Below are 27079 nucleotides of genomic sequence, written 5' to 3'. Positions count from 1 at the left end.
GTTCTGGCATGATCTTTTTTGAAAAACCATTATTGCTATTGAAAATACAGAATAATGTTCGCACCTCAAATTTTCGTCTTTTTACCGCAATAAGAGTTTTTTTTAAAGGTTATATCAATATCTAAAAATATATAACAATTAAACAATAATAAACATCTAATTAAAAATTACTTCATGCATAATGTATGCATAAACCGTTAAAAATAATTTTTGTAAGACTTTTCTCTTAATTTGTTTGTTAAAAACTTATCTCGATATTGAATTCGTAACGAAAATGTATCTAAGAACGACAGTTTTCATTTTTTTTTAATGAATCAATTTCAATTGTTTATCCTGTTAATTTTCGAAAATATATTTAAATATTATCAATTTTACATCATTTACCTTGCGTAAAATATTTCATCTATACGAACGGTCCACGGCTTGGCGAGTAAAACGAAACATTTTTGGCGCTTAACATGATATTCGTTGGCGATGTCGTGATAGTTTACTATTACAACCCTTTACATTCATCCTGATTCTGAAATGCGTAGAATAATTCAAAACTGTCATATTTCGTGTTACGTTTCGTCTTGTCATATCGTTATCTTCTTTTTTAAATAATCATTTGTAAATATTCACATCAAATTTAAGGCACTCGCACTGTTAGTGTCATATTTAAATTGACTTTGATGCTGAATAGTTTGTATCAAAAAAGTGTTGGTTGTTGGAAAGAAAGTTTGTGAACAATTCATAGAAGGAGTTGTAATGAGTAAAATTAATTTATCGTTTGCTGGTTGTGGATTTTTAGGAATTTATCATGTTGGTGTAGCAAGTTGTTTTCGGGAATATGCACCTCATGCAGTTGTTTCCAGAATTGCCGGTGCATCGGTTGGTTCCGTAGCCGCAGCAGCTCTAATATGTGATGTGTCTTTAGGTAAGATCATTTATTATAGATTGATTGTTTTAGATTGTTGATTTGCTATAAATTTTATTGATTTTTTTTAGATTATTGATTAGTCATAAATTTTTATTAAATTCTATTGCATTCTAAAAGTGCATAAAATGGATTGAAAACTGATATAATATTTTTTTCAATAATAAGAATCTATGATAGGAATATTCTTGCTACGTTTTGTAATTGATGTTTAATTGATAAAACTGTTTTATTTGCATAGTTTGACGCCTTTAAAACTGAACTGGATCAGTATTTATTTCTTACATATTCAATTTTGGAATAATTTCATTAAAGATAGTCACTTTTATTAAACCGTCTAATTCCACTTAAAACTCGTTAATACTCATGAAATGCCTACCTCTATTTATAAATTGAACTGCTTGAGTTTATTAATTAATCAATGTTAAATAGAGTTCTATATGCCCTTATTATTATTATTCATTACCTAAATGAATGTCAAATCTTCACTGCACTGCATAACTTTCACTGCTTAAAATTCCGCTTCCGTCTTTCAAAATTCCGCTTTGCTAATTTTCTAATTTTTCAAATTTAAATATGCATTAAATTTATGCGCGATTCCTTAAAGTTATTCTTTTATAGTCAATTAGTTAACATATATTTATCTTTTGCATTTATTTATGAGATTGCAGAATTTTCTATTTAATTATTTTATTTTCTATACTTTAATATGAAGTACAAAGTGCATTTGTAATTGGAATTTGTCACATGTGTGTTGATATAAACTTCTTTTTTATAGATAATTATTAAAAAAGTAAAGTAGACTTCTTTGCGTTTAAGTCTGCTTTACTCTACTTTTAAAGTAAAGGAAATAAATAATGCTTCTAACTTTTCTTAACTTCATGCTTTATAACTGATAACTTCTTTGCTTTTTATTTTTATAAAGTTGACAGAAGTAGCAAAAACAGCAATAAACTAATTGTCACATAATAATGATTAGATTACTATGCAGTTCATTTTAGTTAACATGTTTAATCATAGGTCTTTTCCTGTAATGGGCATTCATATTTTATATTTTATTTTGAAGGAAGGATAGTGTTGAAACTATCCTCAATTGATATCATTGTCTCTGTATAATGTGAGAGATAAATATCCAAACATACTCTTGAAGAGTATGTTCAAGACTTTATATTAATAATAAAAAAAAATAATAAATTGCTATTGTTATTCTACTTGTAAGAAAATAGCATATATCATGTGAATCAGACATCATTCCCCTTTAAACATTAAAATAACTTATTATTTAACTGCTAAAAATGATATTGTATTTATTAAATAATAGACATTAATCTTAGAAACGTTATGACCTTGAGATTTCACTAGTTTTACACTTATAGATCAAGAGTTTATAAGCTATTTTGTTTGATATATATTATTCGAGATAACTGTGCAATTTAATGCTACTGTTGGACTGCAGATTAGGTCTGAACTGGTCGGGTCAAAAGCTGGACAGCCTATTTTTATTGTCAAGCATAAATTACTCAAATTATTAAAAAAAATATTTTCTATAGGTAACAAAAATGTATAATTTCTTATCTGCATATTTATATTTACCTACATTTGGTAATAATAATTAATTTATATAAATAAGATTTTTTCTGTGCTTTGAGAAAAGTTTTCAAAAGTTATGTACTCCATCTAAAACTATGCAGATTCCTTCACTGAAGTTTAGTACTCAGCTTCTATGCATCTTTTTTTCTTTAGTTATATGATAATCTAGTATTATACACTTCAGATATGCTTGTGGAATTGTAATATAAAAAGCAATTTAAATTATGTTACCTGAAAACTTGAAAATTAAAGAACTATTCCTGAACTTTCAACTTTGTCCTTATCCTTAGTCAATCAAAAATATTTTTTTCATTACTTATATATTTCTCATTATTTTTTAAGTAAATATGATTTGATTTTAATTTAGTAAAATACAAATACAGGTTTTAGTTGACAAATTATTCAGAGCTTTAGAATTTTCCTATTAGATAACTAAGGGTAATACTGTCTTTAAAGAACTGATCAGTATTATTTTAAAGTTATAAAATAGAACAATTTTTTCACTACTGGTTAAACTACTAAGATTTGTTTGGAATTCTAATTATAGTTTTTTTTTTTGTTGTTGCAAGTTTTCATTGTTCTGAAATTTCTCTAAACAAAATTTTGCATCTTTAAGTTTGTCACTTTTTCATATCTCATCAGGGTCACTAATTTGCATTATAAATTTTCTAACAAGTCTCAGACTTGGTTACATTGTAGCTCTTAACTTGTGAAAATTATTTCTTTGTAATTTATAGAATAAAAATTTTAGGTTTAAATGCTGCTTATCTGTATTATAAATATATTAGAAATTTATGAAATTTTATCTAATATTTGGCAAATTAAGAAAGCTGTCTACTCTAATTTGTCTTATGTTTGGAAAATGGTGTGATAAATCCCTTGATTTCACCTATTTTAACATACATCAACTTAATTAAAGTATCAAAAATATCAGAAATTAATAAAATTTCAGTTTTTGCAAACAAACTGCAATTTTAAAATTTTTTTGTTTGCAAATTAAAAATTGTTAAAAAAAAATGATAGGTTCCATTATTTGGAGGATAAAAAAACGTTACCAGTTTAAAGCTACATTCATTCTATAAATACTTGATTTATTTTATGAAATTGGCATTAATCTTGATTGAATCTCCCAAAAATGTAACGCCTCTCTGAACTGTTGAATTAATAGAATTTGTGACTGATTAGTCACAGAATGCATTTAGAGAAAGAACCGGTTAAAAATCTCGTGTGTGAATGCGATCACCTGTCTTGTCTCAACTTCAACAGGTCTCGTGTTCTCTCTTTTTTCAAGGTTGGATGCCTCTTGAGGTTATTCTATTTCCTTGTTAGTTAATACCTATATTTATAGCTTCTTTTTGGACGTCCGTTTCACATTTCAAAGCTGTCCTTACTTTTTTTTAGGCTTATAATTTTGGTCTTAGGTCAGTTTGCTCTCTCTCGTATTTTCTATTCTACTTTTACCTATTTTTCTTTCTTTTTTAAATGTGTATTATATGAAAGTAATGGCCGAATATTTCTGAATTTCAAAATATCTTTTCATAAAAACGAACCTTCACAAAATAATTTATCTTTTAATCGGACCCTTCACAATTTTGTTTATCATCATTATTGTTTTGTTAATCATCATTATTGTTTTGTTAATCAAATAAACCCTTCCCAGGAAGGGGGAGAAGGACAAATGCAAACTAACTAAGTTTTGTCTTCGGCAGAAGCTTCTTCCTTTATTCGTCCGAAATGAATATTCTGCGTTCAGCAGTATAGGCTAAATACCAAATATTTGTATGTTGCATCTCAAATTTAGTAGCAGCAATTGCTGTTTATTTTTAAAAATTTAATCTTGCATGTCTTTACAATTTAAAAACTCCTTGAAAAAGTTTTTTTGCAATANAGCTTCAAAAATTATAAACTTTTTCCTATTATATTATATTATTTTCTTTTGATAAGTTAAAGTAAATTGTATAAAAAATATCAAATATTTATTGATACCTGTAATTATTATGTGTACAATGGTTACACCTATAGAATTTTTACCTTTTACCTAAGTTCAAGGTTATGGACAGTTTTACCCATTTGAGGACAGTTTTACCCAGTTTAGGACAGTAAAATCCACGGGTCCTGTCCAAAACCAGTTTAGGACGTCCAAAACCCCAACCCTGGTTTTATATAAAAGTAACGGTGGTCCAATATTTCTGATTTTTTCCGCACAGTTAATGAAATTTTTAAAAAAAGTTTTTTTTTCTAAGATTATTTTACCAAAGCTATGAAGTAAATTAGTTGTTGCGCATTTAATTGTATGTTGGCATCACTAAACCAAGCTGAGCGAAGCTGTTCGCGTTTTAACGAATTTTTTACTCCTCTGAATTCTAAGGTAACATGTTTTGCTAGTAAAATTGGTTTTTCTATTACTTCAAAATTTTAGTGACGTTTAATAACGCAAACATTTTTAAAACAAACAACTTTTGTGTCGCTGAATACAGTGAAATTTTTTAAAAATAATGGAGTAACTACAAGAATTCAATCTTTATTCGGTGCATTTCCACCGGCCGCATGCGGCTCGAAAATTTTTCTCACGAGATTAGGGTCAGGAATTTTTTAACTCATAATTCCTTTTTGCTTTGAAAATTTTTCGCGATCTCATGTGCTAGTACAAAACATATGTTCGAATTATAGAAAAATAAAATCACATGCATAAAATTAAAATGAAAGGTCAAATCTATAGTCACAAAATGTCATTTCAAAGGGACTACCACTGTCAAACAGAAATCTTCGAATTTTTCGACCTTATTCTTGTTTTATTTTTAAGGTATATTGGAACAAGTTTTAGAAATTTAAGCGTTAGAACTATTTTCTACATTACATGATATTATAATACTGCTATATCTTGGTAGTATATATCTGAATTTGTTGAATCATATAGAAACTATACAATTCCTGGCGTTATCATCTCCGAGTTGCTACATTGCATAGTTTTCATTTCACTTTATCATCTGGACTGAACTTGTCACTGTTTATTGTAATGTTCTACTATCAGTAGGATTATGTCTGGATTAGATAATAGTAGGACGGAACTTGTGATAAAATTGTTTCTGATTATGATAGCTGATATTGTTGATGGGTGCTACTAGTGGTAAATTGTATTACCGGGTATTAGGAATTGAATGTGAATTTTTCTTTTATGACGCACAGGAATTGAGAGATATTGTAGTCACAAGATTTTTTTCGGTCACCAGCTTTAGAATGCATTTTGCAAGGTTTGGAAAAGATAGTCACCCAACTCATTTTTGTCTTTTTTTTTTTAATTGCTCAATATATGTTAGATTAGTGAATTTTCTGGAATGAAACTGTCATTTCCCCCCTCTTTCTAAAGATTATTATCGAGGAATGTCGGAGGTAAACCAGATTATTCCCATGTAGCTTATCATATTTTTGATAAGACCGAAATTCAGTTGATTTTCAACTTTTCACACATGCCCCTTTATGTCATGTATGTTCCTCTTTAATTCTTTTGTATGGGTGTTTCAATTTTATTACCAATTGGCCGCAGTAAAAATAGCTTTACATTTTCCGAATGCAATTTTAAAAATGCAGTACTATCTGTAATAAAACTTGTGTATCTGGTATAAAGTAAAATTTATAACAAGTTTCTCTCTTTTTTTCTTGAAAAGATTTATTTTTTTCCCCATATGAGTGAATTTTGCAACTGTGACTTTTTTTTTTTGATTCTTGAAATAAAGTTTTTGGCGGCTTAAAGACCATCAAGATTCCAATCGATGAGTACCACCAGCCTGTCTTCGAAGTAAAGGCGGTTGTTGCGCAATGTTGACCACATTGCCATCATGCCGTTGTTCACGAAATTGTGCAGTCATAATTTCCATAACACCCTGGTTCACAATGGTTATTGTGGATATTCTTAACTTTATCGGAACAGACTACTACTTCACATTTACATTTTTTACTCGCATTAATTCTACCTTTCATTATTTGTGTCGTTTTTAACAATTTTTATGTGTTATTTTCGGTCCATCCTATCCTTACTGTAACCGTTAGCATCTTCTCGCCAAGGCCGTAACCAAGGGATGAAGGGTAGACAGGGGCGACTGTGCCAGGGACTCCGAAAAACCCTGTCATAATTCCTTATGAAAAATTGTCATGTCTTTCAATTAATTTTTGAAATTGAATTATAAAGAATTCCTTTATATGCATTTACAAAAAAAAAAAAAAAAAAAAAAAAAAAAAAAAAAAAAAAAAAATGAATTCAACTCTTTTATAGAAAACTTTTAACCTATTCAGAGTGGTTGAGACAAAGGAAATGAAACTTCACGTCACTCCGTCCCACACTTCCATGATTGTTTTATCACCTAACTTAATTTCAGTGGCATCGAAAGTTAAAAAAGCGAAACTTAACAGACAGCGGGCCTCCTCTTTGACTTGACATAATTTATTACTGACCCATTTCAGATTTACATCCGTATTCAGGACAAAATCAATCGATCGGCATCAAAAGTGCATATCAGTGGCGTGCAATGCAGATGTGTTTCGATATCCTGGGCGAACTCATCATTTCCAAAAAAAGAAAAATAATCACCCCTAAAAAAGAAAAGAAAAAAAAATTTTTTTTTGAAAGAAAATATGTAGATTTTTTTATGTTAAATAGTTAGAAATTATTCTAAGGTAAATAAATCTTTTCTTGCAATTTCTTTTTCTTTTAATACAAAGTATATTTAAATATTTTACGATCAAAACTTCATTATTAAATTTATTTTAAATCATATTTTAATCTTCACAAAATAATTTTGTTTTATCCAAATATGTAATTGTTTTATAAAGTTAATTTTATAATTAAAGCAGTTGTCATAAATTTTAAGTTTTAATGCCCTCGTCGTCCGTTTAGAATCGTCGCCTCCTTTGCCTCCTATTCTCTAGGAAACTAGTCAGAATAGTTGTGGTCCAAATTTATAAACTCATATTTTAGATGAGATATTTTTGAACTATATTACTTGAATTCTAGATAAACTTGATACTTTAACATATTACCCTTGACACATATTCATTTTATCAATTTAATTTTGAACAAATCAGTATTATTAATTAAATTAATTAAAGCCTTTGCCTTCCTTTCTCTAGGAAACTAGTCGGAATAGTAGTGGTCCAAATTTATAAACTCATAATTTAGATGAGATATTTTTGAACTATATTACTTGAATTCTAGATAAACTTGATACTTTAACATATTACCCTTGACACATATTCATTTTATCAATTTAATTTTGAACAAATCAGTATTATTAATTAAATTAATTAAAGCCTTTGCCTTCCTTTCTCTAGGAAACTAGTCAGAATAGTAGTGGTCCAAATTTATAAACTCATAATTTAGATGAGATATTTTTGAACTATATTACTTGAATTCCAGATAAACTTGATACTTTAACATATTACCCTTGACACGTATTCATTTTATGAATTTAATTTTGAACAAACCATCATTATTAATTAAATCCCCCCTTTTTTTCATGGGTGTTGTCAGAAAGCGGTGTCAATCGTGGTTCTCCAAATGCGAAATCGTTGTCATTCGTAAAGAGAAGAAAAGGTTAAACGATTTAAACAGCGGATAGAATGCTCTTCCTCCTAGTTATATTCCTTTATCAAAACAAGGAAATTCAATTAAAGAAATGAACCAAATTAATACGTATTGTTATGAGGATACATCATTCTAAATTGTATGTATTTTGAAATACTGTTGTCATATACTGACGTTATTCTTGCTCATTAATTCAAGTGACAAAACAAATTTAAACTGAAAAGACGATTCGCAGTTGATAGAGGAATAATAAAATCGATATTTATGTTCGATTTTGTAGCAGACTCTTGACATTTCGAGCTGACAAGGTCATTATGTCTCTGCAGGAGGATGAAAAGAAAGCTGATCAAGATGCTGTGACGTACTGAAACATTACTGAATGCGTTGGACCAACTAACATAGTTTATCTTATTAATATTCATGACACAACATTTTTAGTTCTTTTCCGTGATTTTAAAATTCTGTTGGTATGCATATTAACTTCATGCGTTTTATGTATGAAGCTTAATTGCGCACCTACATCTAAACATTTTTTTACCTTGTTTTGTTTTTAAATGTAAGAATTATTTTATTAAGTAAATTCGACTTTTGCTCGGAAAAAATGAATATTTTTCATCCAATTGATTGGAAGTGGTGGATTACGTTTAGATTTTATCGAAGCTATCAAAATTGATTTTTAATCGGTTTTTTAAGTTCTAAGAAGGTTTGAAATAAAATCTATATAAATTGACGAGTTCGCTAAATCGTCAAACTTTATAATATCAGAGATTATTAAGAAAACCGTATATTAAGAAATACGGAAAATAATTATTCAGAAAGAAAAAAAAAGTTCATGAATGAACATATATATTTCGATATTTCGTTATTGTATCGCTACATTTAGTGAACAAAAACTTGTTGATAAAATATGAACGGTTTTTCATATTATCTTAGTCTTGTATATTTTATTACCTAGGTTATCGTAATATTAATTAAATGGATAACAGTATTTTTCTTTTTTTTTGTTGTTAGGAACGATTTTTGAAAATTGTGTGGCGGGGGAGGGGATGAAGCAGTAACTTGTAAGTCAATCAGTAAAAAGTTGCAGCTAAATTTTTAAATCTTATATTGATATAATTTCTTTGCTAAGAATTTTTTTAATTGTTAATATAGTCTTAAGTCAATTATTTTTTTTAATACATCCTTATAAAATTGGTAATAACTAGCGCCTACGTATACATACGTATAATTAATAATTTTGCTTCCTCGTATTAAAACATCGAACTAGCGCGTACCATTGCGAAAGCAATGAAAATAAATGTGACATAAAAAAATAAATAAAATAAAACAAACCAGCATTTCGTCTGAAATAATGGTTAAATTTCCCCCATTTTTATTTTTTCGGCAAAATTTTCCTTATATTTACAGTCTCTTACGTATGTTCCTAATTTCTGATACTTTTTCCTTTCATTATTTATTTTCTTTCGTTCACTGAGGATAATTTTGTTTTCAATGAGTTTCTAACTCGAACTTTGGTTTTATATTTGTCTTTTCTGCTGTTAACCGTATACAAGTCAACAACTTCTGTGTAAACAATTTATATGAAAATATAACATCGTTATCAGTTTATGATCAGTTGTCAGTTTAATCTTGATAATAAAGTAAATAAAAGTGTGCTTTTTTTTTCAACATTTCTTATGTAAAATTACAAAATCGGGTTTTATTTTGAAATAGAAATTTGTGTGGAGTTATCGCTTGTCTTTGGTTTTGAGTCTTAAGTTTAGAGTCACTACAATGTTTTCTTAGGTAGTTTGATATAGTTTAATGACTTTATTGTATAAAGCTTGATATATTTAAAATTGCACATAAGAATTAATTAAAATAATCTGTCGGATCATGAACCAATAATTATGTTTAAATTTAGTAGCCACTTATTTATAATGAAGCTGTGTTATAAGTGCTTATCTTATTTTTACAGTTTTCACTTTTAAAATTAATATGCATTACCAGACATAAATATGGTGATTTGTAAACAACACTCTTATTATATATATTTCAAAATTCTTGTCAAAAATGAAGACAAAAAGTATGTAATTAAGAAATCACAAATTATTTAAACTGGGAAAAATTACTAAAATTTGGTGAGCTAGTGTTGTGGAAAGCTGTTAAAAGCATCAAATCCAGGAGGGTGCAAAATTTCAAGGATTTTCCTTTAATTCTATTTCGTTCGCTTATCTAACAGATTTTGATGCTTTCAGTCAGTATTGATTCAAAGTGATTATATTCAGCAGTGATTTAAGTATTAATTTGTGACCCCTCATGATTTTTGGTAATGAGTCGAAAATTATATATTGAGCGGTTATTGAGGGTCAGTTTGTAATATAGTACCTTAACATAACTGCATTTGGTTTTTTAATCTAGTTTATGTCCTTGCTTGTTGCTGGCAATTTATAGTAACACATCAAGAAGTACAGGTGTACAAAGTCTAGCTTTTTCTTCTGGAATGATAAAACGTGGTGATACTTAATAAAAATAAATTATTGTTGAAATTTCTATTGTGTTGCTCAGAGCAACAGAACCTTATTTATGCTATCTTAGCGTTTTCATAATTCAGCATATGAAGGCGAAGGTCATAGACGGCTATCAAGGTGGTTGACTATTCACGAGAAAAAGATTAGATCACGTGAGAAAAACAAAAATACTTTTATACAATGTAATACATATTAGTATTTCGTTAAATTATTTTTAATGTTTCATTGTCTTTTATATATATCTTCATATTTCTATCACATTTTTGTCCACTATCTTTTACCAGAGACGTTTCTAATATAAAGTGCACGAAACGTTAAGATAAATAATTTTTTCGATGTTAATTATTTTCAAGTACTTTTCCTCCTTTCAATTATTATGAAAGTATAAAGATTTCTATTGATGGTGTAATATTTATTTTCATGCTAGTCTCGAAAGTAGATTTTTGTAATGTCTAGAAGAAATGTTTGTTCAATTATTTTTTAATCTATTTATTTGCTATAGAAGAGTAAATGCAAATGTAACAATTTTTTTCTTTTTTTGGAATAGCATGTAATTTTAGATTTTAATAATTTTTGGTTTTTCACATTTGCGTTTTTAAATTTTTAGGATTTCTGAATTAAAATATCATTTGCAGACAGGATTTTCGTTAGTACTTTTCTTTTATTAGTATACTGTAAATTTTTCTTCCTATAATCGATCTCTAGGGCCTTTCAAATACGATGCCTGTTGCAACTTCTCACCTTTTTCATGCAATAATAAGTGCCATAACCATTACTTATTCAATTAATGTTGTGTGATCATGAATATTTAAGCTTGTTATCGGAATAAAAATGTTTCCTAAAACTACAAATTTTAATATTTCTATTACTTATGCTAGTAACAAATTTCGCGAAACAAGTCTTTTCTTAGAACTCGTGTTTATCACTAAATACAATTTGGCTATCATTTTGTCATTTAAGCTTAAAACCCAATTATTAAAATTCTGTTGGTAACTCCGCTTTTGTTATATCTGTGAACTTATCAAAACAATTTATCGAATAAATTTTAAATTCTGCGACTATCTATAGTTTTTGCCGTATGTCAAATGTTGATTAAAATGTATTTTAGCTGTATCTCAACGTATGAAATTATAGTTGCCATTTAAGTATTTCCTTGAAAGAAAAAAAAAAAACATGAAATTGCTTCACGAGTGGCTTTTGTGGTATACCCTGTATTTCTAGCCACTTGTCTAAAATTGAAATGTATATTTCTAATTTTAGGTCAAACTACGACAGATATCCTAGGTATTGCAGGAAGGGCTCGATCCTTAACGTTAGGTGCTCTAAGCCCTAGGTTCAATTTAAATCAAACTCTGAGGGAGAAGCTAGAGAAAGCACTTCCTGAAAATGCTCATCAAATCTGTTCTGGGAGACTTTTCATTTCTGTTACACGATGGAGTGATAAGAAGAATGTTTTGTTGTCTCAATTCGACACCAAAGAGGATCTAGTTCAGGTAAGTTGCAGTATTTATTCTTTGGTCATATTCATTAGGTATGCCTCTCTAATTTTGAAAAAAAAATCTTGAGAGACACTGCCGCTGTTTTGAGTGTTCAACTTTTTTACATTTTGTTTTGTTACATAATATTATAGTAATTATGATTTTTTTTTTTAGCAAAACATTGTTTTTCTGGACAATATCGACTTTTAAGAGAGAAAAAAACAAAACAAAAAAAAACAAAAACAATCAGGAATACAAAACAACTACGGTACTGATGTTTCAGGCCACGTACGTAAGCATCTAAGAGGGGAGGATGGATTGTGTTTTGCTGTTTAGGGGGAAGGAAAAATCCAAAATTGCCCAAAATATGCATACATAACATTTGTTTGAATGACCCCATTTATAGATTTATAGATTGTTGCAGTGCATTAAAACAATGTTTTCGTAATCGCTTAATTTGTTGGGGACCCACAAAAATTATAGTTTATTTAAAATTGAAAAGAATGGCATTTAGTTTTTTTAATTGTAAACTGTTTGAAAAATAAAAAATAGGGAAGTGAAGTGTTAAACAAATTGTTTATAATAAATTGCTTCGAAAGTGTAAATTCGCTTTCAGGTAAACGCATAATTTATTAAATACTTAGCGACGAATGAGACAATATGAATTCGAAATTTATGAATTTTCTTAATACTAATGAATTTATACCTTAATTTACCAATTTATACCTGGTTTAAAGGTAGACTTTATTATAGATATTTTCAAGCATTCGGTTATACGTCTTTCTGTTATTTGTATCTATACAAATTCAAAATCAAATGAGTGTTGAATTTTACATGGTTTTTCAAAGCGCTGTCGTCAAGGAAAATAAAAAAGCCACAGCGTAAATGCCTGACACTTGAAGCAAAGCGATGATTTTAAACTATATATCATCTTGTTGTGAAGCTACGAATCTAACTTTATCTGGGCTTTAGAACAAACAAATAACTTAAATATTTTAAGGGTGTAACTTTTTGAAAATCGTCAATTTGGTGACATTTTTTACACCTAGAAATGAATTATCAAAATCACTGCCTTTTTCTCAGTTGCAAATTTTTAAGCGCAGATAATGCAGTATTGGTGTAAGTTTAAATATATTACCACAAACGCTTATCATTTCCACAATATTGTGGCTTTTCTCCATATTGACGTTTTGCACTCTTTTCAAAATAAGCACAAGAATGCGCTTGCTTTAGATAAACTAAACTTGTCCTAACAGTCGTGAGTAACAGTTGCAAACTCACAGCAGTTATGAAAAAAGCATATTTGCAAAAAAGCATAATTTCGTATGACGACAAAATCTTCGAAAAACAACCTCAAATGATTTCTATGCTACCAAAAAAGTTTTATTGGTTAAATAACGTTATCTCTATTTCTAAATTATTTCGAATTTAATGAAATCTACTTTTCGTTTTTCATGTAAATTACATATGAATGACGTTATGTAAATATTTAATTCCTCTTCCCTTGAAAAATAAAGATTAAGAAAATATTTAATTTATAAACAGTCATTGTTTCGTTACTATTGTTTCGGAAAATGCAATGTGATCCCTTTCTTTTCGGAACAAAAAACCTGGAGGGAGTTATCTAATCAGTTTTTATGCTGCATTACGTAATGATTTTCCCGTGACTGGTTTTGCTGAAGTTCTTCCGCGTTTATCTTCAATAATCCAGGAATTCAGATAAACTGAGAAGGTGTATGTTTATGTGTATTGAAAAGCGTTTATCTAGTTCTAATGTAACTTATCAGATATCGTGGGTATAACGCGCTGACGTTTGTTTGAATTGAATGCTCTTTTTTTTTTATTTATTTAAAAATAAAATAAATTAAAAAATTCGTTGCCTTGGTATTTTTTCCGCACTCTCTTCTTAATGCGTAGTTTTAGTGACCTGATTAGTGTGTGTTGAAGACGCACCTCTTCACAGTGGATACTGATTGGTCGATTTCAAGGGCGTGTTTTTCGACCCTGAAAATTTTGCAGATAGGCATTCGACTGTATAATATGTTGTGATTTTCCGGAATAAATCCCGTAATTTATTTTAATCCATAACGTATGGTGTAACAGTAACTTTAAAGTTCTTTAAAAAATATATTTATCACATTTTAAAGCTGTTATAGAAATAATTTTATCCTTTTATATTTAAGGGTTACCTGTAAACGTTTATAAATCTATTAGGCATATTTATTAATTGTGTAAAAATTTCCGATCGATTCCATCAAAATTGATTTTTATGCAGGCTAAAATTGCATTTATTTATGTGGATGGTGAAAATTGTTTTGAAGCTCTACCGATCCCTTTTATCTAATTGTTTCTTTTACGTTCTTTGTTCAGCAATATTTTCTTATGAACTAAATCGTTTAGTTTTTCTTCCGATTTTTAAATTTGATTTTTCACAATCGATTCAGCCAACTTTTAGAGTGAAAAATCAGTACTTATAGTTTTCAAGGTTGCCTGCCATTACGTTAATTTTTTTTCTAGTCGCTCGATTAAGTAAAACGATAGAATTAGGATATAGAATTCATGGAATTAGAAGATAGAGCGGATCAGGGGATAGAGAGCTCGCGAGACGACTAAGGTTCGAATCCCAGCGATGACGAACTGAACCGCGATGACCACTATGATGTAAAATATTCCTCCTAGTTGGATTACAATCCCTTTAAAGTGGAAGATTTTCGCGGTTTTCCTCTCCATGTAACGCAAAGTCTGTGTTCAACTAAACGTTCTCTTCGAAAGCTCTTTTGTTCTACAATATCTAATCTAAAAGTTTCGTTGTCTTCTGGGTTGGGTTAAAAATAACAAGGCTATGGGGTAGCATCACACCCAAAACCATAAACCCAAAAATGGATTGTCTTTTCAACGCTGGTTATGAATAGAATTATTTTCTTTAAAATAACTTTCGTTTCATGATTTTTTTCATGAAAAAAAAATTCATTTCAAACTTTCACATCGTAAACTAGTAAATCTTTTAATGTATATTGTTAATTTTTCGAGGAAAAAAAAATTATAATTTACTGTTTGTCTTACCTTGCTAATACATATAAGACCTTATACAGTCATAGTTTAAACATTATACATTTTACAGATCTATAAAAATGCTGAAGTCATTTATTATCCATAAACACTCTCATACACTTTCAACACACTGACATAGCTCTATTTTTCAGTAAGAGTAAGATTGTAATCCGAAACTTATTTTTCATGATGATTATAGAGTTTTCTGCTTGTTTTTCTCTATTGAGTTTTCTGTCTACCTTTTGCACTTTTTGTTTCTGCTTTATTTTTATTTTAAGCTTACAGCATCGAGATTATTTTGAAAATATTTATTATTTCAGTTCCAAATAATTTCGAACTTAATTGCAAATTATTATTTTATTTCTTCCATTCAATATCATTCTGCAAGTATTTAGTGTTTCTGAAGTAAGAACGCAAATTTTTAGTGCTTCAGGTTTTGGGAATGTAGCTGAGGCAGTTCTCATTTTGTCTTCCCCCCCCTATCATCTGTTATTTTTTCTCTAGTATTAAGTATTATTTAAAGCTTTTAATGTAATCATTGATTGTTAAAATTTTATGTAAAGTTTGAAAATAAATTTAAAAAAAACTCTATCTGTGTGGGTTTTGGGGTTTTTTAAGATGTTATAAGTTTAACACTTTTTGGGTTTAAATTTTAATTCAAAAAGAGTAATTTTAGTTAAAAGAAAACTTTCACATGAAAATATTTAATAATGAATTAAAAGAAAAAAAATAACTTTAATTTTAACGTTGTACCTTCTTTTCATGCTGGTATTAATAAAATGCTCTTAAATTAATTCCTTCTTTGTTTAGAAATAAAAGCATAATATTAGAGTTCGAGAAACATATTGTTTTCTGTTTTATAACAATTTTCTTGATAGTTTTTTGAATTGCTCATTAAACTATGGATTTAGAAATTTGCCATGATCTATAAGATAATTAATCATATAAACTTTTATTAAATAAAATTTCTAATGCGAAGTAAGTTAGCAATAATTTCACATTATTCAGTATTTTATCATGGTCTGAAATTTAATGAATTTTTATATTTAAATTATTTTGGAGCATTAAAATGTAACTACTAATAAAATATTTTAATCCATCCATCTACATATTTCATAAAACAAAAATATTATTTTGAAAAGAATTAATTCTATTTTTAATATTTTGTTATAATACTTATATATGCTTATTTTACTCGCATTTGAAATCTTATTTATTAATGAGATAAAAGAAAGACAAAGTTATTCTAGTCTGTACTCTACACTTGTTCAATTCAAAACAAATAACATTAAAAAAGCTTAAATTATTGTTTTAAAAAAAAGTGATTTTTCTTAACGTTGATTATTATATTCAAAAAATTATTATATTAATTCAACGTTACATATATATTTATCTAAATACACTTAAGATTTGAAAATATGATAATGTATATTTGTGCATTATGTATTAATATTTATAAATCAAATAAAAAATCACAATTGATATAAGGTAAGATTTTAGTTATATTTGTAAAAAAAAAAATTAAAAAAAACCATTCAAGCCTGTTTTTTATTGGGATTTTTTTTTTAAACCCATCCAGGAATTTTTGGGTTTGTGGACGGATCAAAAACTCTGATTTTATGATGCACAATCTGTATCATTGATTATTTTTTTTAAATTAAATAAGTTTAATTATAAGTTTTTTTTTGTTTTTGTTTTTAATTCAGAAATAATGTACAATTAAGAAATTATTATATCTGATGATATATTACTTGCCAATATGATATACTAACTTATAATTTATTTTCAGGCCATTTTATGCAGCTGCTTCATTCCAGGATACTCAGGGATGAATCTTCCTAAATTTAAAGGAGAGGTAATTAACTTTTTTCTCTATTTGCAGAATAATACTCTTTCTCTCTAAATCTACATAATGATTTAGTATGATTTAATTTTTTTGGCTTTTGCATTATAAATTATTAGTAAAATTTTTTAAAATTTTTTTCAAGTGTGTTTCTTAATTGTTAAAATGTAGTGTTCATGACTTCGATTATTAGGAAGTTTTGACTGTTAAACTATATTAGCACAACAGCCTAGAATGGGCCTTTTGTTCAGAACATTTTTTCATGCAGTTTTCTTTTCCAGCTCTAAGAGTTTTGAAATCTGTATTAAGAGTTCAGCCATAAAAGTTTTGCCGGCTCTCTAGTTCTAACACCAATTAATGTATGTTTTTAAAACTTAAGTGTTGGCTGATATACCTTGCAAGTCTCATTTTGTTAAACTTTGCAATTTTTACTATACCAATGTCCTTATGATTTTTGTAAAATTTTGTATTTGTTGTTCCTCTGTAGAAACTGCCTTATTTAATTCTGAAAAAAAAAATGGTTTGCCATATCTTTCTTTGACAAATGTTGCTATTTATAAATAATTGGTTTCATCAAAATTTAAAAATTTTGGTATTAGATTTAATACATAATTATAATTTATGTTTAGTGTTTTGTTCAGTGATAGCTATGTGCTAGTGGTAACTATTAGTTGTGTATTATTGTTTAAATACTGTGTTAAATGTTTGTTGGTAGATTTAAGATTAAAAAGTATATTGTAATGACATTTAGTGTGTCTTCATTAGAAAAACTTATATTTTGTTTACAAATTTTTGCTAAGATAGTTGCCCAAGCTGTCATTTCATAGTTTTATTATTCATTTTCATCAATACTAATAATACATTTGTTTTAAAACAATTTTCATTGTTGTATACATATTTTTTATATCCCATTTAATGCAACATGGGAATAAATATATGGCTAAATATTTAACGGAATTTAATACATAAATTAACTATTGAATTTAAATTAATTTCTAACTAAATTACAGATTTTGAAGTTAAGATATTGTTAGCATTTAATAAAATCACTTTTCTTCCTAATTTTTTATTTCGGTCATTGTGGTAGTTATCTCAATTAATTAGTGAACGGTTTTCTCTCTGTTATTGGAAATTATTGCTTTTTTTCTTTTAATTTATATGGGCTTCAAATCCTAAAAAATTTACCATTTATCTTAAACTTTAAATTTATATTTTAATTTAAATTATAGACGGAATTATTTATTTGGTAAGTTTCTACCCTATTAAATTAATTCAAATGCTTGTTTATCTTTTAGAAATATGTTGATGGTGGTTTGAGTGACAACCTTCCTGTATTGGATGATGATACCGTGACAGTATCTCCATTTGCAGGAGAACATGATATCTGTCCCCAAGATGAAAGCTTCAATATAATGCAAGTGAATGTGGCGAATACAAGCATTGCAGTAAGTATTTGGTTTTATGTAATGGATTCCATAATGCCTTCTTATATCAAGTCAGAAATCAAAAACTTGTTTTATAAACAAAGTAATGTTATTTTTTTAATGCTTATATCTAATAGTTAGGTAGCAGTGAATTCTGTTCTTGGAAATACACTTCCGTAGCATGTCAAACTAAATTAAATTTCTTCAATCTCTCTTCATTAAATTTATCTCTTTTATTAGAATTTAGAATAATGAAAAATGTCTTTGTTTTTATATGCACATTTTTTGTAAAGATTATTAAAAAATGGATAAAATGATTAGTTAAATGAAATTTTTGAGTTATATTAATAATTAGAAATTAATTTATGGGTGTTGTTTTTTTCAGGTTTCGCCTGGCAATATGTATAGATTTTATAGAATTTTATTTCCTCCTAAACCTGAAATACTTAGCAAAATGTGTGAACAAGGTTTTGATGATGCCTTGAGATACTTGCAAAGAAGACGTAAGCATTTACTTTCGTGTGTCCATACATTGTAATTTTCAAGCTAGTTTTTGTAAAATGTTTTTCTTTTTAAATTTTTATTAATTCATCTTAAAAATATGGAATTCGAAATTATTTATTCTGAGGAGAGCAAGTGGAAATTTTCTTTTGTACATGCTTGATTTTTAAAATGTAGTTTGTGTATTGCACTTTTACATTCTTTACTAAATCATCTTAATGAAATTAATTATTAGCAGTATTTGAGTGGTTTTATCTACTCTTTGTCTTTTAACTGTCGTGCATTGTACTAAATTAGAGTGTGAATATCAGATAAATTTTTTTTCCCTTCTTAAATTATACAAAGTAATTGGTTATCTAGTTAACTGAATAATAAAAAATTCTGGGAATAATTGGACATAACTTGGATAATTAGAGCTCTATTATATCATATAGTCTCCTTTATGAATCTTTTTTACCATGACTCCTTATACTGATAAATATTTTGTTGTCATAGATATATCTATGAGTTTTTTTTACGTTCTGTTTTAAAGGAAGTAGTATAGAATTAGCAATTAGGAAGTAGTTTAGAACTAGCAATTAATTATTTGTTTCTTAAATTCATATTGATTTTCAGATTTTTTGTAGGTATCATATCTTGTACTAGATGCTTAGGCGTTAAATCTGTAGTCAAAATACAACAAAAATCTGAAGAGGACTCTGGAAATGAGCTTACGAAACTGGAACATGAATTTGATGGATGTGAGGATTGTAAGAAAAAGAGACAAAAGGCCAAAGCCAGCAGCTTACCTGATCAAGTTGTATCAGGTACATTAATAATCTAATTGTTTAAATTTGTTTTTTTATTATTTTTTTCTTTAAATAATTGACATTCACACAGTGTTTTATAATTTCTTATTGTTAAGTAAAATAGCAGAACATGGTTTCTCAATTGATATTAAATATCACTAAAATTTCAAAACAATTGCGTCATAAGATTTATTTGATTCCAGTTAAGTGTTATGATATATTAAAAATTTTGTGTGAAATTCAATGTTTCAAGCATGATGCTGACATATATTGAACAAAATAAAATATTTATCTGGTGCAAAATTATTCTTTGTTAAAGAATATTTTTCTAAGATATATATTTTCGTATAAGTTTTGATAAAAATTTTTAATGACTGGCATTCGTTAATTTAAACAGCTATAAAATAATGTATTTGTCATAGTGTTTATATTTTTTTTAAAGTTTATTTTCAATTTTAACCTGAAATACTTGTAGAGGTTGTAAGTAACTTTATTTATTGATTGAATTTTTAAATTTTATTTAAAAATTTATATTTTAATGCAATATTGGTTCTATTCTATTCTATATTTCTATTAAAATTTTATTATATTGAAACTGAAATAAGGGTTTTAAATTATGCATAGTCAGCAATAATGTAATGCTTGAAAAAGTTATAATGAAACATAATAAATTTTCTTTTTAGTATTGAATTCAGTTTTCTGAAAATGTTTTGATTATTTATTTCATTTTTCTACAAATGTTTCATTATTTATTTTTTAGCTATTCAAGATGCTTGTGACCAAGTGAACAAAGGCCTTTACAATTATCTGTTTAATAACAGATTCATGAAACTTGTAAAATTAATGGGAATGCCCTATACCTTGTCTTATGATGTGTCTATTGCAATATTTATTAAGTAAGTTTAAATTATTTTTTATATTTAAAAATGGAGTTATCCTTTGTAAGAGCTCAAATTTTTAATCTCAAAAATTGTGTTACTTTGTATTTTTAGGATTTTGCACTTGTTACCAGATTTTAGACAAGAGTTACTTAATAAATTCCAAGATGTTATTGCTCTTATAAAACAGCTTCTTACCAAATTGGAGACAAAGAACATTTTGTACCGTGCCATGTAAGTACAGTCTTTTTTTCAGTAAATGGTACTATATTTTATGTTGTGTAAATTTCTCCTTTTTATTTATTTCAGTTCATATTTCTCTCCATTATGCATGTCTATCTTATGAGCCTTTAAGCATCTTTCAGCTCAATTCTTCTTTATTAATATTTTCCTTTGAATTTTAATAAAGATTATTTTTTGTCTCTGATAAGTAATTGTTTATGCAACATTTTTCTTTTATTTCATACATTTGCTATGATTCATTTCAATTTTCTTGGAATCCATTACGCACGTTTGTCTTTTCGAGTTCTTAAGCATGGTTTAGCTCCTATTTTTCTGTTATCAATATTTTCCTTTTGAATTTCAATGAAGGACAGTTTTTTCCTCTGATAAGTGATTGTTAATGCATGATTTTTATTTCATGAATTTATGGTGATCCATTTCATCTTAGAATTAAAGTTCGTTGCTATTAAAATTCTACATTTCATATTTCAGTTACAGGTATTGTGAGTGTTTGCTCATTAACTTAAACTGTAAATGAAATAATAATTACTCTTAAAAGTATATTTGTTAAGAGAAAATTCATCATTTACATTAGAAATAATAAATTTGTTTTAAGTGAAACTTTATAATCAAAATTTTTAAACTAATATAAAAATATGTTTTTGAAATTTGCATAATTTTCCATTGAAAATATCAAATTAATTTGAAACTCATCACATTCTCTAAACATGAGACTTTAAATATGAAACATTTGAATCGAAAAGAAAACATTCATTGCAATTTGATTATTCAAAATGTAATTCCAATTTTCCAATTGAAAATTAAATTGTTTATTAGTGAAATATTTAACTCTAGTGAAATGGTTCATTTGTTCTGACATTTCCAAATTTGTGTCCTGTTTCAATCTAATCTATCCATTTTTATTTAAAGTTGTTTAATTTGGTTTTTATTTTGAATTTTCTTAACTTTTAGAGAATATATCCAGCTATGCAAGAAGCTTTCTGAATCAGTTATCAGTAGTCTGCTAGTGACATTGTCCGTTATTTTATTTTGAATCTAATTAGGATTCAAAACACTTAACTACTATGTAGTTAATTGAGGTCATGAATTAATAGTGTTTGTCTTTTATTCTTTACCTTGATTTCTTTTTGCGAATTTAAGTAAAATTTTAATTTGTTGTAAAAACTCTCATCAAATAAAGTAGTTTGAATTCTATACAAAATATGTATTTATATTCAATAGTTTTGTTTTTTTAAAAGTCCAACATTTTGTTTATGTTTTATTATTGATATTTTGATGAGTTGTATTTTATCTGCATGAATGGCTTTTGTCAATTGCAGACAGTTTTTATTTATTTTTATTTTTTAATTAAGTCTGTGTCATGTAAAAGGCTTTTTTTTATTTTAATTAATTTTTTTAAGTCTGTGCATTCTGGCATCTTTGAAACCAGCTTTAAGCTAATTGTTAATACAGAAGCCAACTGTGTTAGTTGATGATCTAATAAATCAAAAATCAGGCCATGTGGAAATAGTGCTTTTATCTTTTCTTTTAAATGGTGGTTGGTGTATGTATATTCTAGTAAAATGTTTATTTCTAATATTTTGCTGTTAGTAACATGCAATTGATGTAGGATTATTATTTATGTTATATGTATTATAGAGATGCAAATTAGTCTCATAATTTTGTAGTCCAGCAAGTTTTTACTATTTTTTATGAGGAACATATCAATATTTTTTTTAAAATTTTATTATTTTATTCTGTGCTCTGTTCGAAACAAGTTTTGAAGAAAATCTCGTGTAGTAAAGAAACTTTTTATGGAAAGTAGAAAAATATTAGGGCTTCTTTATATATTAAACATAATGCCATTAAACCCTTTATGTTATTTACGTCTCATGCTAACTATTTTTTGTTATTATCATAATGTTACATAAAGATTTATTTTCCTAATTGTGAACGATAAGCTTGAAGCTTTTGCTTATCTACACTACATTGAGATTTACAAATTCCACATTTTAATTCCTTTTTGCGCAATTGAATAACTAATTTTTATTTATGATCGCATTTTTTACAATTTGCACACTACAACTTGTATTCATGGGATTTATTTCTCATAATTCATATTTTAGTTATTAATATTCCTACTTGGCTGTTTTGTACGGACATGGTTGAGAAATCACATACTGCAATACGTTTTCACATGATTTATGAATGATTTTCTTTCAGTACTAATACTATACACTGTTTATAAATCATGCACTATCAGTATTAATTTTTATAATGAAGAATCGTGTTGCAGATTGAATGGTTTTGAGTAAAACTGTAAGCAATTTCCTGAGATATATTAATCAAGGGATCAGATAATATTGTGTCAAGTGAAGAATTTCTACCCTATTTTAAGAATTTTTGTTTTGTTTATTTTTAATTTTTTTTTTTTTTTTAAGAATGACGTTAATTTAAAATAAGACATCTTTCATTTATTTAGGCAAATTCAATTTTTAAACGTTTTATAAAGTAATGTTAATATTTTATAACCTCGATTCCCTTAGAAGTTGAATTTCCTGATTCTGTTTAAAACCTTTGGTACAATTTAAAGTTAAAAGCTGAGTTTAGTTATTTCACTTACTTTGAAAGTGTGTTAACATTTCCTCTTGATTTTAGGTTCTCTTGTGAACTTTCAATCACTGAGTTTAATTATTCTGAGGAAAAAGTTGATCCTATTCAATCTGGTCTACCTCACAGAACCACCATAAAAACTGAAGAAGAAAGAGTACCTAAGAGAAAGTTTTCAATTAGACGTGCTTTGAGCGCTCAAATAGTTCCTAATGTAGAGCCACGCCAGCAGCGAAAATCTTATGCAGGCTTTCCTAATAGTGCACAGCAACCTGAAGTGCCTCAAGTTCGCCGTAAATCTTTAAGTGAAGTCATTCAACCAGAGCGCGTGATAAGAAATATGAGGTTTGGTTTTACAGTCGGTGTCATGCCCGACCTCTCGTCCAACGACAAACACGCTGAGCTTTTCAATTCCTTGAAGTCTTTAGGTGATGAAGACAATGAGCTGAACATCATGGAACTTGCAAAGACAGCAATTGGAATGCAACAAGAATCCATCCACCAGCATTGTACAAATATGAATTCCCAAACTGATGAAAATATCAGCAAAGCGCTGGTGGTACCTGATAGTAATCCTCTTATGAGCTATTGTTATATGGATGAAGATAAAACCATTAAAATTAATGAAATCTACAATGTCACTGATGCCGACTCAAGTCTAGTCTTGACCGATGAAGAAAGGTTGCTGAATAGTGAATTGGAATGGGAAAACAATTGGGTCAACCCATCTGAATTTAAAACTGGCTATGATAGGTCTTTTGTAGATTCTTTAGACGATCACGAATTTGATTATAGCGATAATGAGTGTGATATAACGGGTAGTGATGTTTTTCTTGAGACCAAAGAAGATATTTCTATGGAATCTCATGAGGAGGAAGCTGTCACTAGGCGTCAGAGAAAAATGGGGGTGGCTGTAACGAACATTGCGGAATTGAAACTCACGAAACCCCATAGAAAATCTTCGTTTGTTATTATGAACCAGGAAGATGTTGATATTAGTAAGCCGCGTCGAAAAACTTCGTTTGTTATATTGAAATAAGAAAAGTATTTTATATTTATTTTGAAAATAAATTTTTTACGCTACGATGCCATTTTTTAAAAAGATCAAAATTTGTAGATAAAAATATTTTAGTTAATGATTTAAAGGCTAGTTTTGATTTATTTATTTATTTAAGTTTAATAAGTTAAGATTTTTTTTAAAATTATTAATTTATCATTACCTCTTTTACTTTTCTTGTCTAAATTAAAGGTTATTTATACTTTAATGATATGACAGAGTCACTGTGTAGTTTCTTGTCTTATGTGATAGCTTTAAGAATTTCATCTGTATGTTGTGTTCAAGCAATGTGTGTTGATGTATTTTTCATTAAACATGTTTTTATTTATGAGCCTATATGTTGTAATTTATTCTTATATTATACTATGGGTACAACTATCATCTCATTTTTTTTCCATTGACATTTGACTAGCATGATCTCATTTTGTGCCATTTGTATTGAGCTGCGAGTGTATTTAAACTTTCCTGTTTTCAATGTTGAAGTCTTTGTCATGTTATTTTGCTTTGTGAATAAAATTTTATGAAGCTTTAATGCATTGTTTCTTATTGTTTTGCTCTGTATCAAATAAATATGGTATGTTTTAAATTTCTAAGATATTTTAGTCGAAATTACGTCATTCTAAAATGTGGAATATAGGTTGGAAAATTTTTATATATAAATGTGGAATATATATAAGGTAAAATGAAGTAGTTGGGGGGCCATGGGTCAACTAAATATTAAAAAAGGTGATTAAGGAATTGTCAATCGCCACCAGATTGCTACTCGTTTTAACAAAGATGCTCTCTGTGCCACAGTAAAATGGTCGTTAATAGAGGTTGGTTGTTCTTAGAGGTTACCTTTGACTTTAAAATGTTATTGGAAGTACCTGATTTTTTGCTAGCAATTTGAATTTTACTAAGTGTCATTTTCTTGGTTTGGAAATGCCACTTATGTTGGCGCCATGAAAACCGTATCGCTGAATAAAATTTAGCGTCAATAAAACCTACCCCTACTAATGTAACCGTAAAAACTATTTTAAATAAAGAATTATGTTTTTGTTTAAGTTAGCACTTAATTCATATAATCAAAATTAGTTTACTTTCAAAAAATGGGAGGTTTTTTTAAGATTCTTAATTTGTTTCCTTAAATAATATTTTTTCTTTCTAGTTGACAAAACACAACTAAATCATTGATAGCATCGTCTTAAGTGCACTACTGTAACATGAGGTTGTCAATCTCTTTCACTGATCCTCAAAAAGAGCTCTAAATAAGGGCCGCTCACAAATATTTTGAATACATTTGAATCGACTCATTTGCTTTGTTAGTATTTTTATTTTTATAATTTTTTGAGAATCTTATGATGTTTACCATATGTTGAGAAAAACTTTCAAAATAAGTGCCCTACATTATCAATGTCAACAGATTTTAAATCCTTTAAAAATTAAAATTTTTAGAAAAGTGGCCACATGATCTAAAAAGTAGTCACATTTTAAAATGCTATAAGTCACACCCACTGAGCAATAGCAAAATTTTTCAATTTTGCCCTTTAATATAGAACAGTGGTTACCAACTGGCGGCCCATGAAGGCTTTTTTTTTGTGGTCCGCGAACTAAAATATATTAGTTGCCACTTTTTTACGGATAATTTTCGTAAAAGATCTACATGGGCTTATAATATTTATCTTTTGTTTTTCAAAAAAAAAAAAAAAACCTAATTTCTTCGTTTCTGTGAAATTTATCATACAAACGGGGCAAAAAAATTTCTTTCTCAGGTTTTGCATCCAAGAAAAGATTTATTCTAACACAAAAGTAATAGTGTATGTTGCTCTTTTTTATTTCCTTTATTTTTTTGTATTTTGTGAATATAATGTAGCATGTGCGTATCAGAAATTTTCTCGAAGACATTCTCCGATTTAACTTTTTGAAACCACTCATTTTGGACGAAATTATTTACATTTGTAAGTTTTAAAACACATAAAGGGGGTAATGAATATCATGTTTTGATTAAGTTGCGGCCTGCCATTTGACTGGTGTTTTTAATTGCGGCCCCTGGTTTCATGTAAGTTGGAAAACCCTGATATAGAACATTTTTTCTCAAAGGTTTGAAATGAAATGGCATTCATTTGAAAAAGATGTTTTGTAACACCGCTTGCACAATCTAATGTCACCATACCCTCCACCCACTTTTAGGTTACAAGAAGCTAATTTTGCAATAAAAATGTATAGAAAACTTTATGTTGTTAGTAAATAGAAGTTCAGTTCGTTTAGTTCTAGGTTTTTTTTCTTTTTTGTATGTATAAGCGCACTTTCACATTTATATGCATTTGGATTGTTTTATGAAACAAGTATAATGAAATTAGATTAAAATGATTTATTCAAAAATGCCTTGCTAAAGACCACATTCTCAAAGTTATGTTTCATATATTTAAACCATTTGCAACTCAGCTAACAATAAATGGTCCAAAAACGTTATGGTTAAAGTTTTCTGTTACTTTTAACATGTGTACGTTAAATGAACTTATACACTCAAAATTATGTATTGCATCTGTCAAGACTTGTAAAACAAGAAATGATGAAGCCGAAGAAATAAATTTTTGTCATTTGAATCGAATAAGATCTTAATTTTTTTCGTCTCTTTCTGTCTGATGCTTCAA

The 27079-nt window shown here is 27.8% G+C and overlaps 1 protein-coding gene across 1 annotated transcript; it reads left to right on the top strand.

Annotated features, from left to right (window-relative positions):
• Positions 1 to 505: 505 nt before the first annotated feature.
• On the top strand, positions 506 to 24978 carry LOC107455774 (patatin-like phospholipase domain-containing protein 2). The gene is made up of 9 exons (XM_016073464.4): positions 506 to 916; positions 11855 to 12087; positions 16913 to 16978; positions 18262 to 18411; positions 18776 to 18893; positions 19518 to 19697; positions 20440 to 20575; positions 20672 to 20791; positions 23438 to 24978. The coding sequence occupies exons 1-9, from the start codon at positions 748 to 750 to the stop codon at positions 24426 to 24428; spliced, it is 2163 nt and encodes a 720-aa protein (XP_015928950.1). The 5' UTR covers positions 506 to 747; the 3' UTR covers positions 24429 to 24978.
• Positions 24979 to 27079: the final 2101 nt, after the last annotated feature.

This window comes from Parasteatoda tepidariorum, chromosome 3 (genome assembly GCF_043381705.1).
Source record: "Parasteatoda tepidariorum isolate YZ-2023 chromosome 3, CAS_Ptep_4.0, whole genome shotgun sequence".
Lineage (NCBI taxonomy): Eukaryota > Metazoa > Arthropoda > Arachnida > Araneae > Theridiidae > Parasteatoda > Parasteatoda tepidariorum.
Note: the sequence above shows the minus strand (reverse complement) of the source record. Positions and strands in the feature narration are given on the sequence as shown.

Coding starts and splice junctions, on each gene's coding strand:
- LOC107455774 (XM_016073464.4), top strand. CDS start 748: ATGAGTAAAATTAATTTATCGTTTGCTGGTTGTGGATTTTTAGGAATT. Junction 16,979..18,261: donor TTCCTAAATTTAAAGGAGAG/GTAATTAACTTT, acceptor TTTATCTTTTAG/AAATATGTTGATGGTGGTTT. Junction 18,412..18,775: donor TGGCGAATACAAGCATTGCA/GTAAGTATTTGG, acceptor TGTTTTTTTCAG/GTTTCGCCTGGCAATATGTA.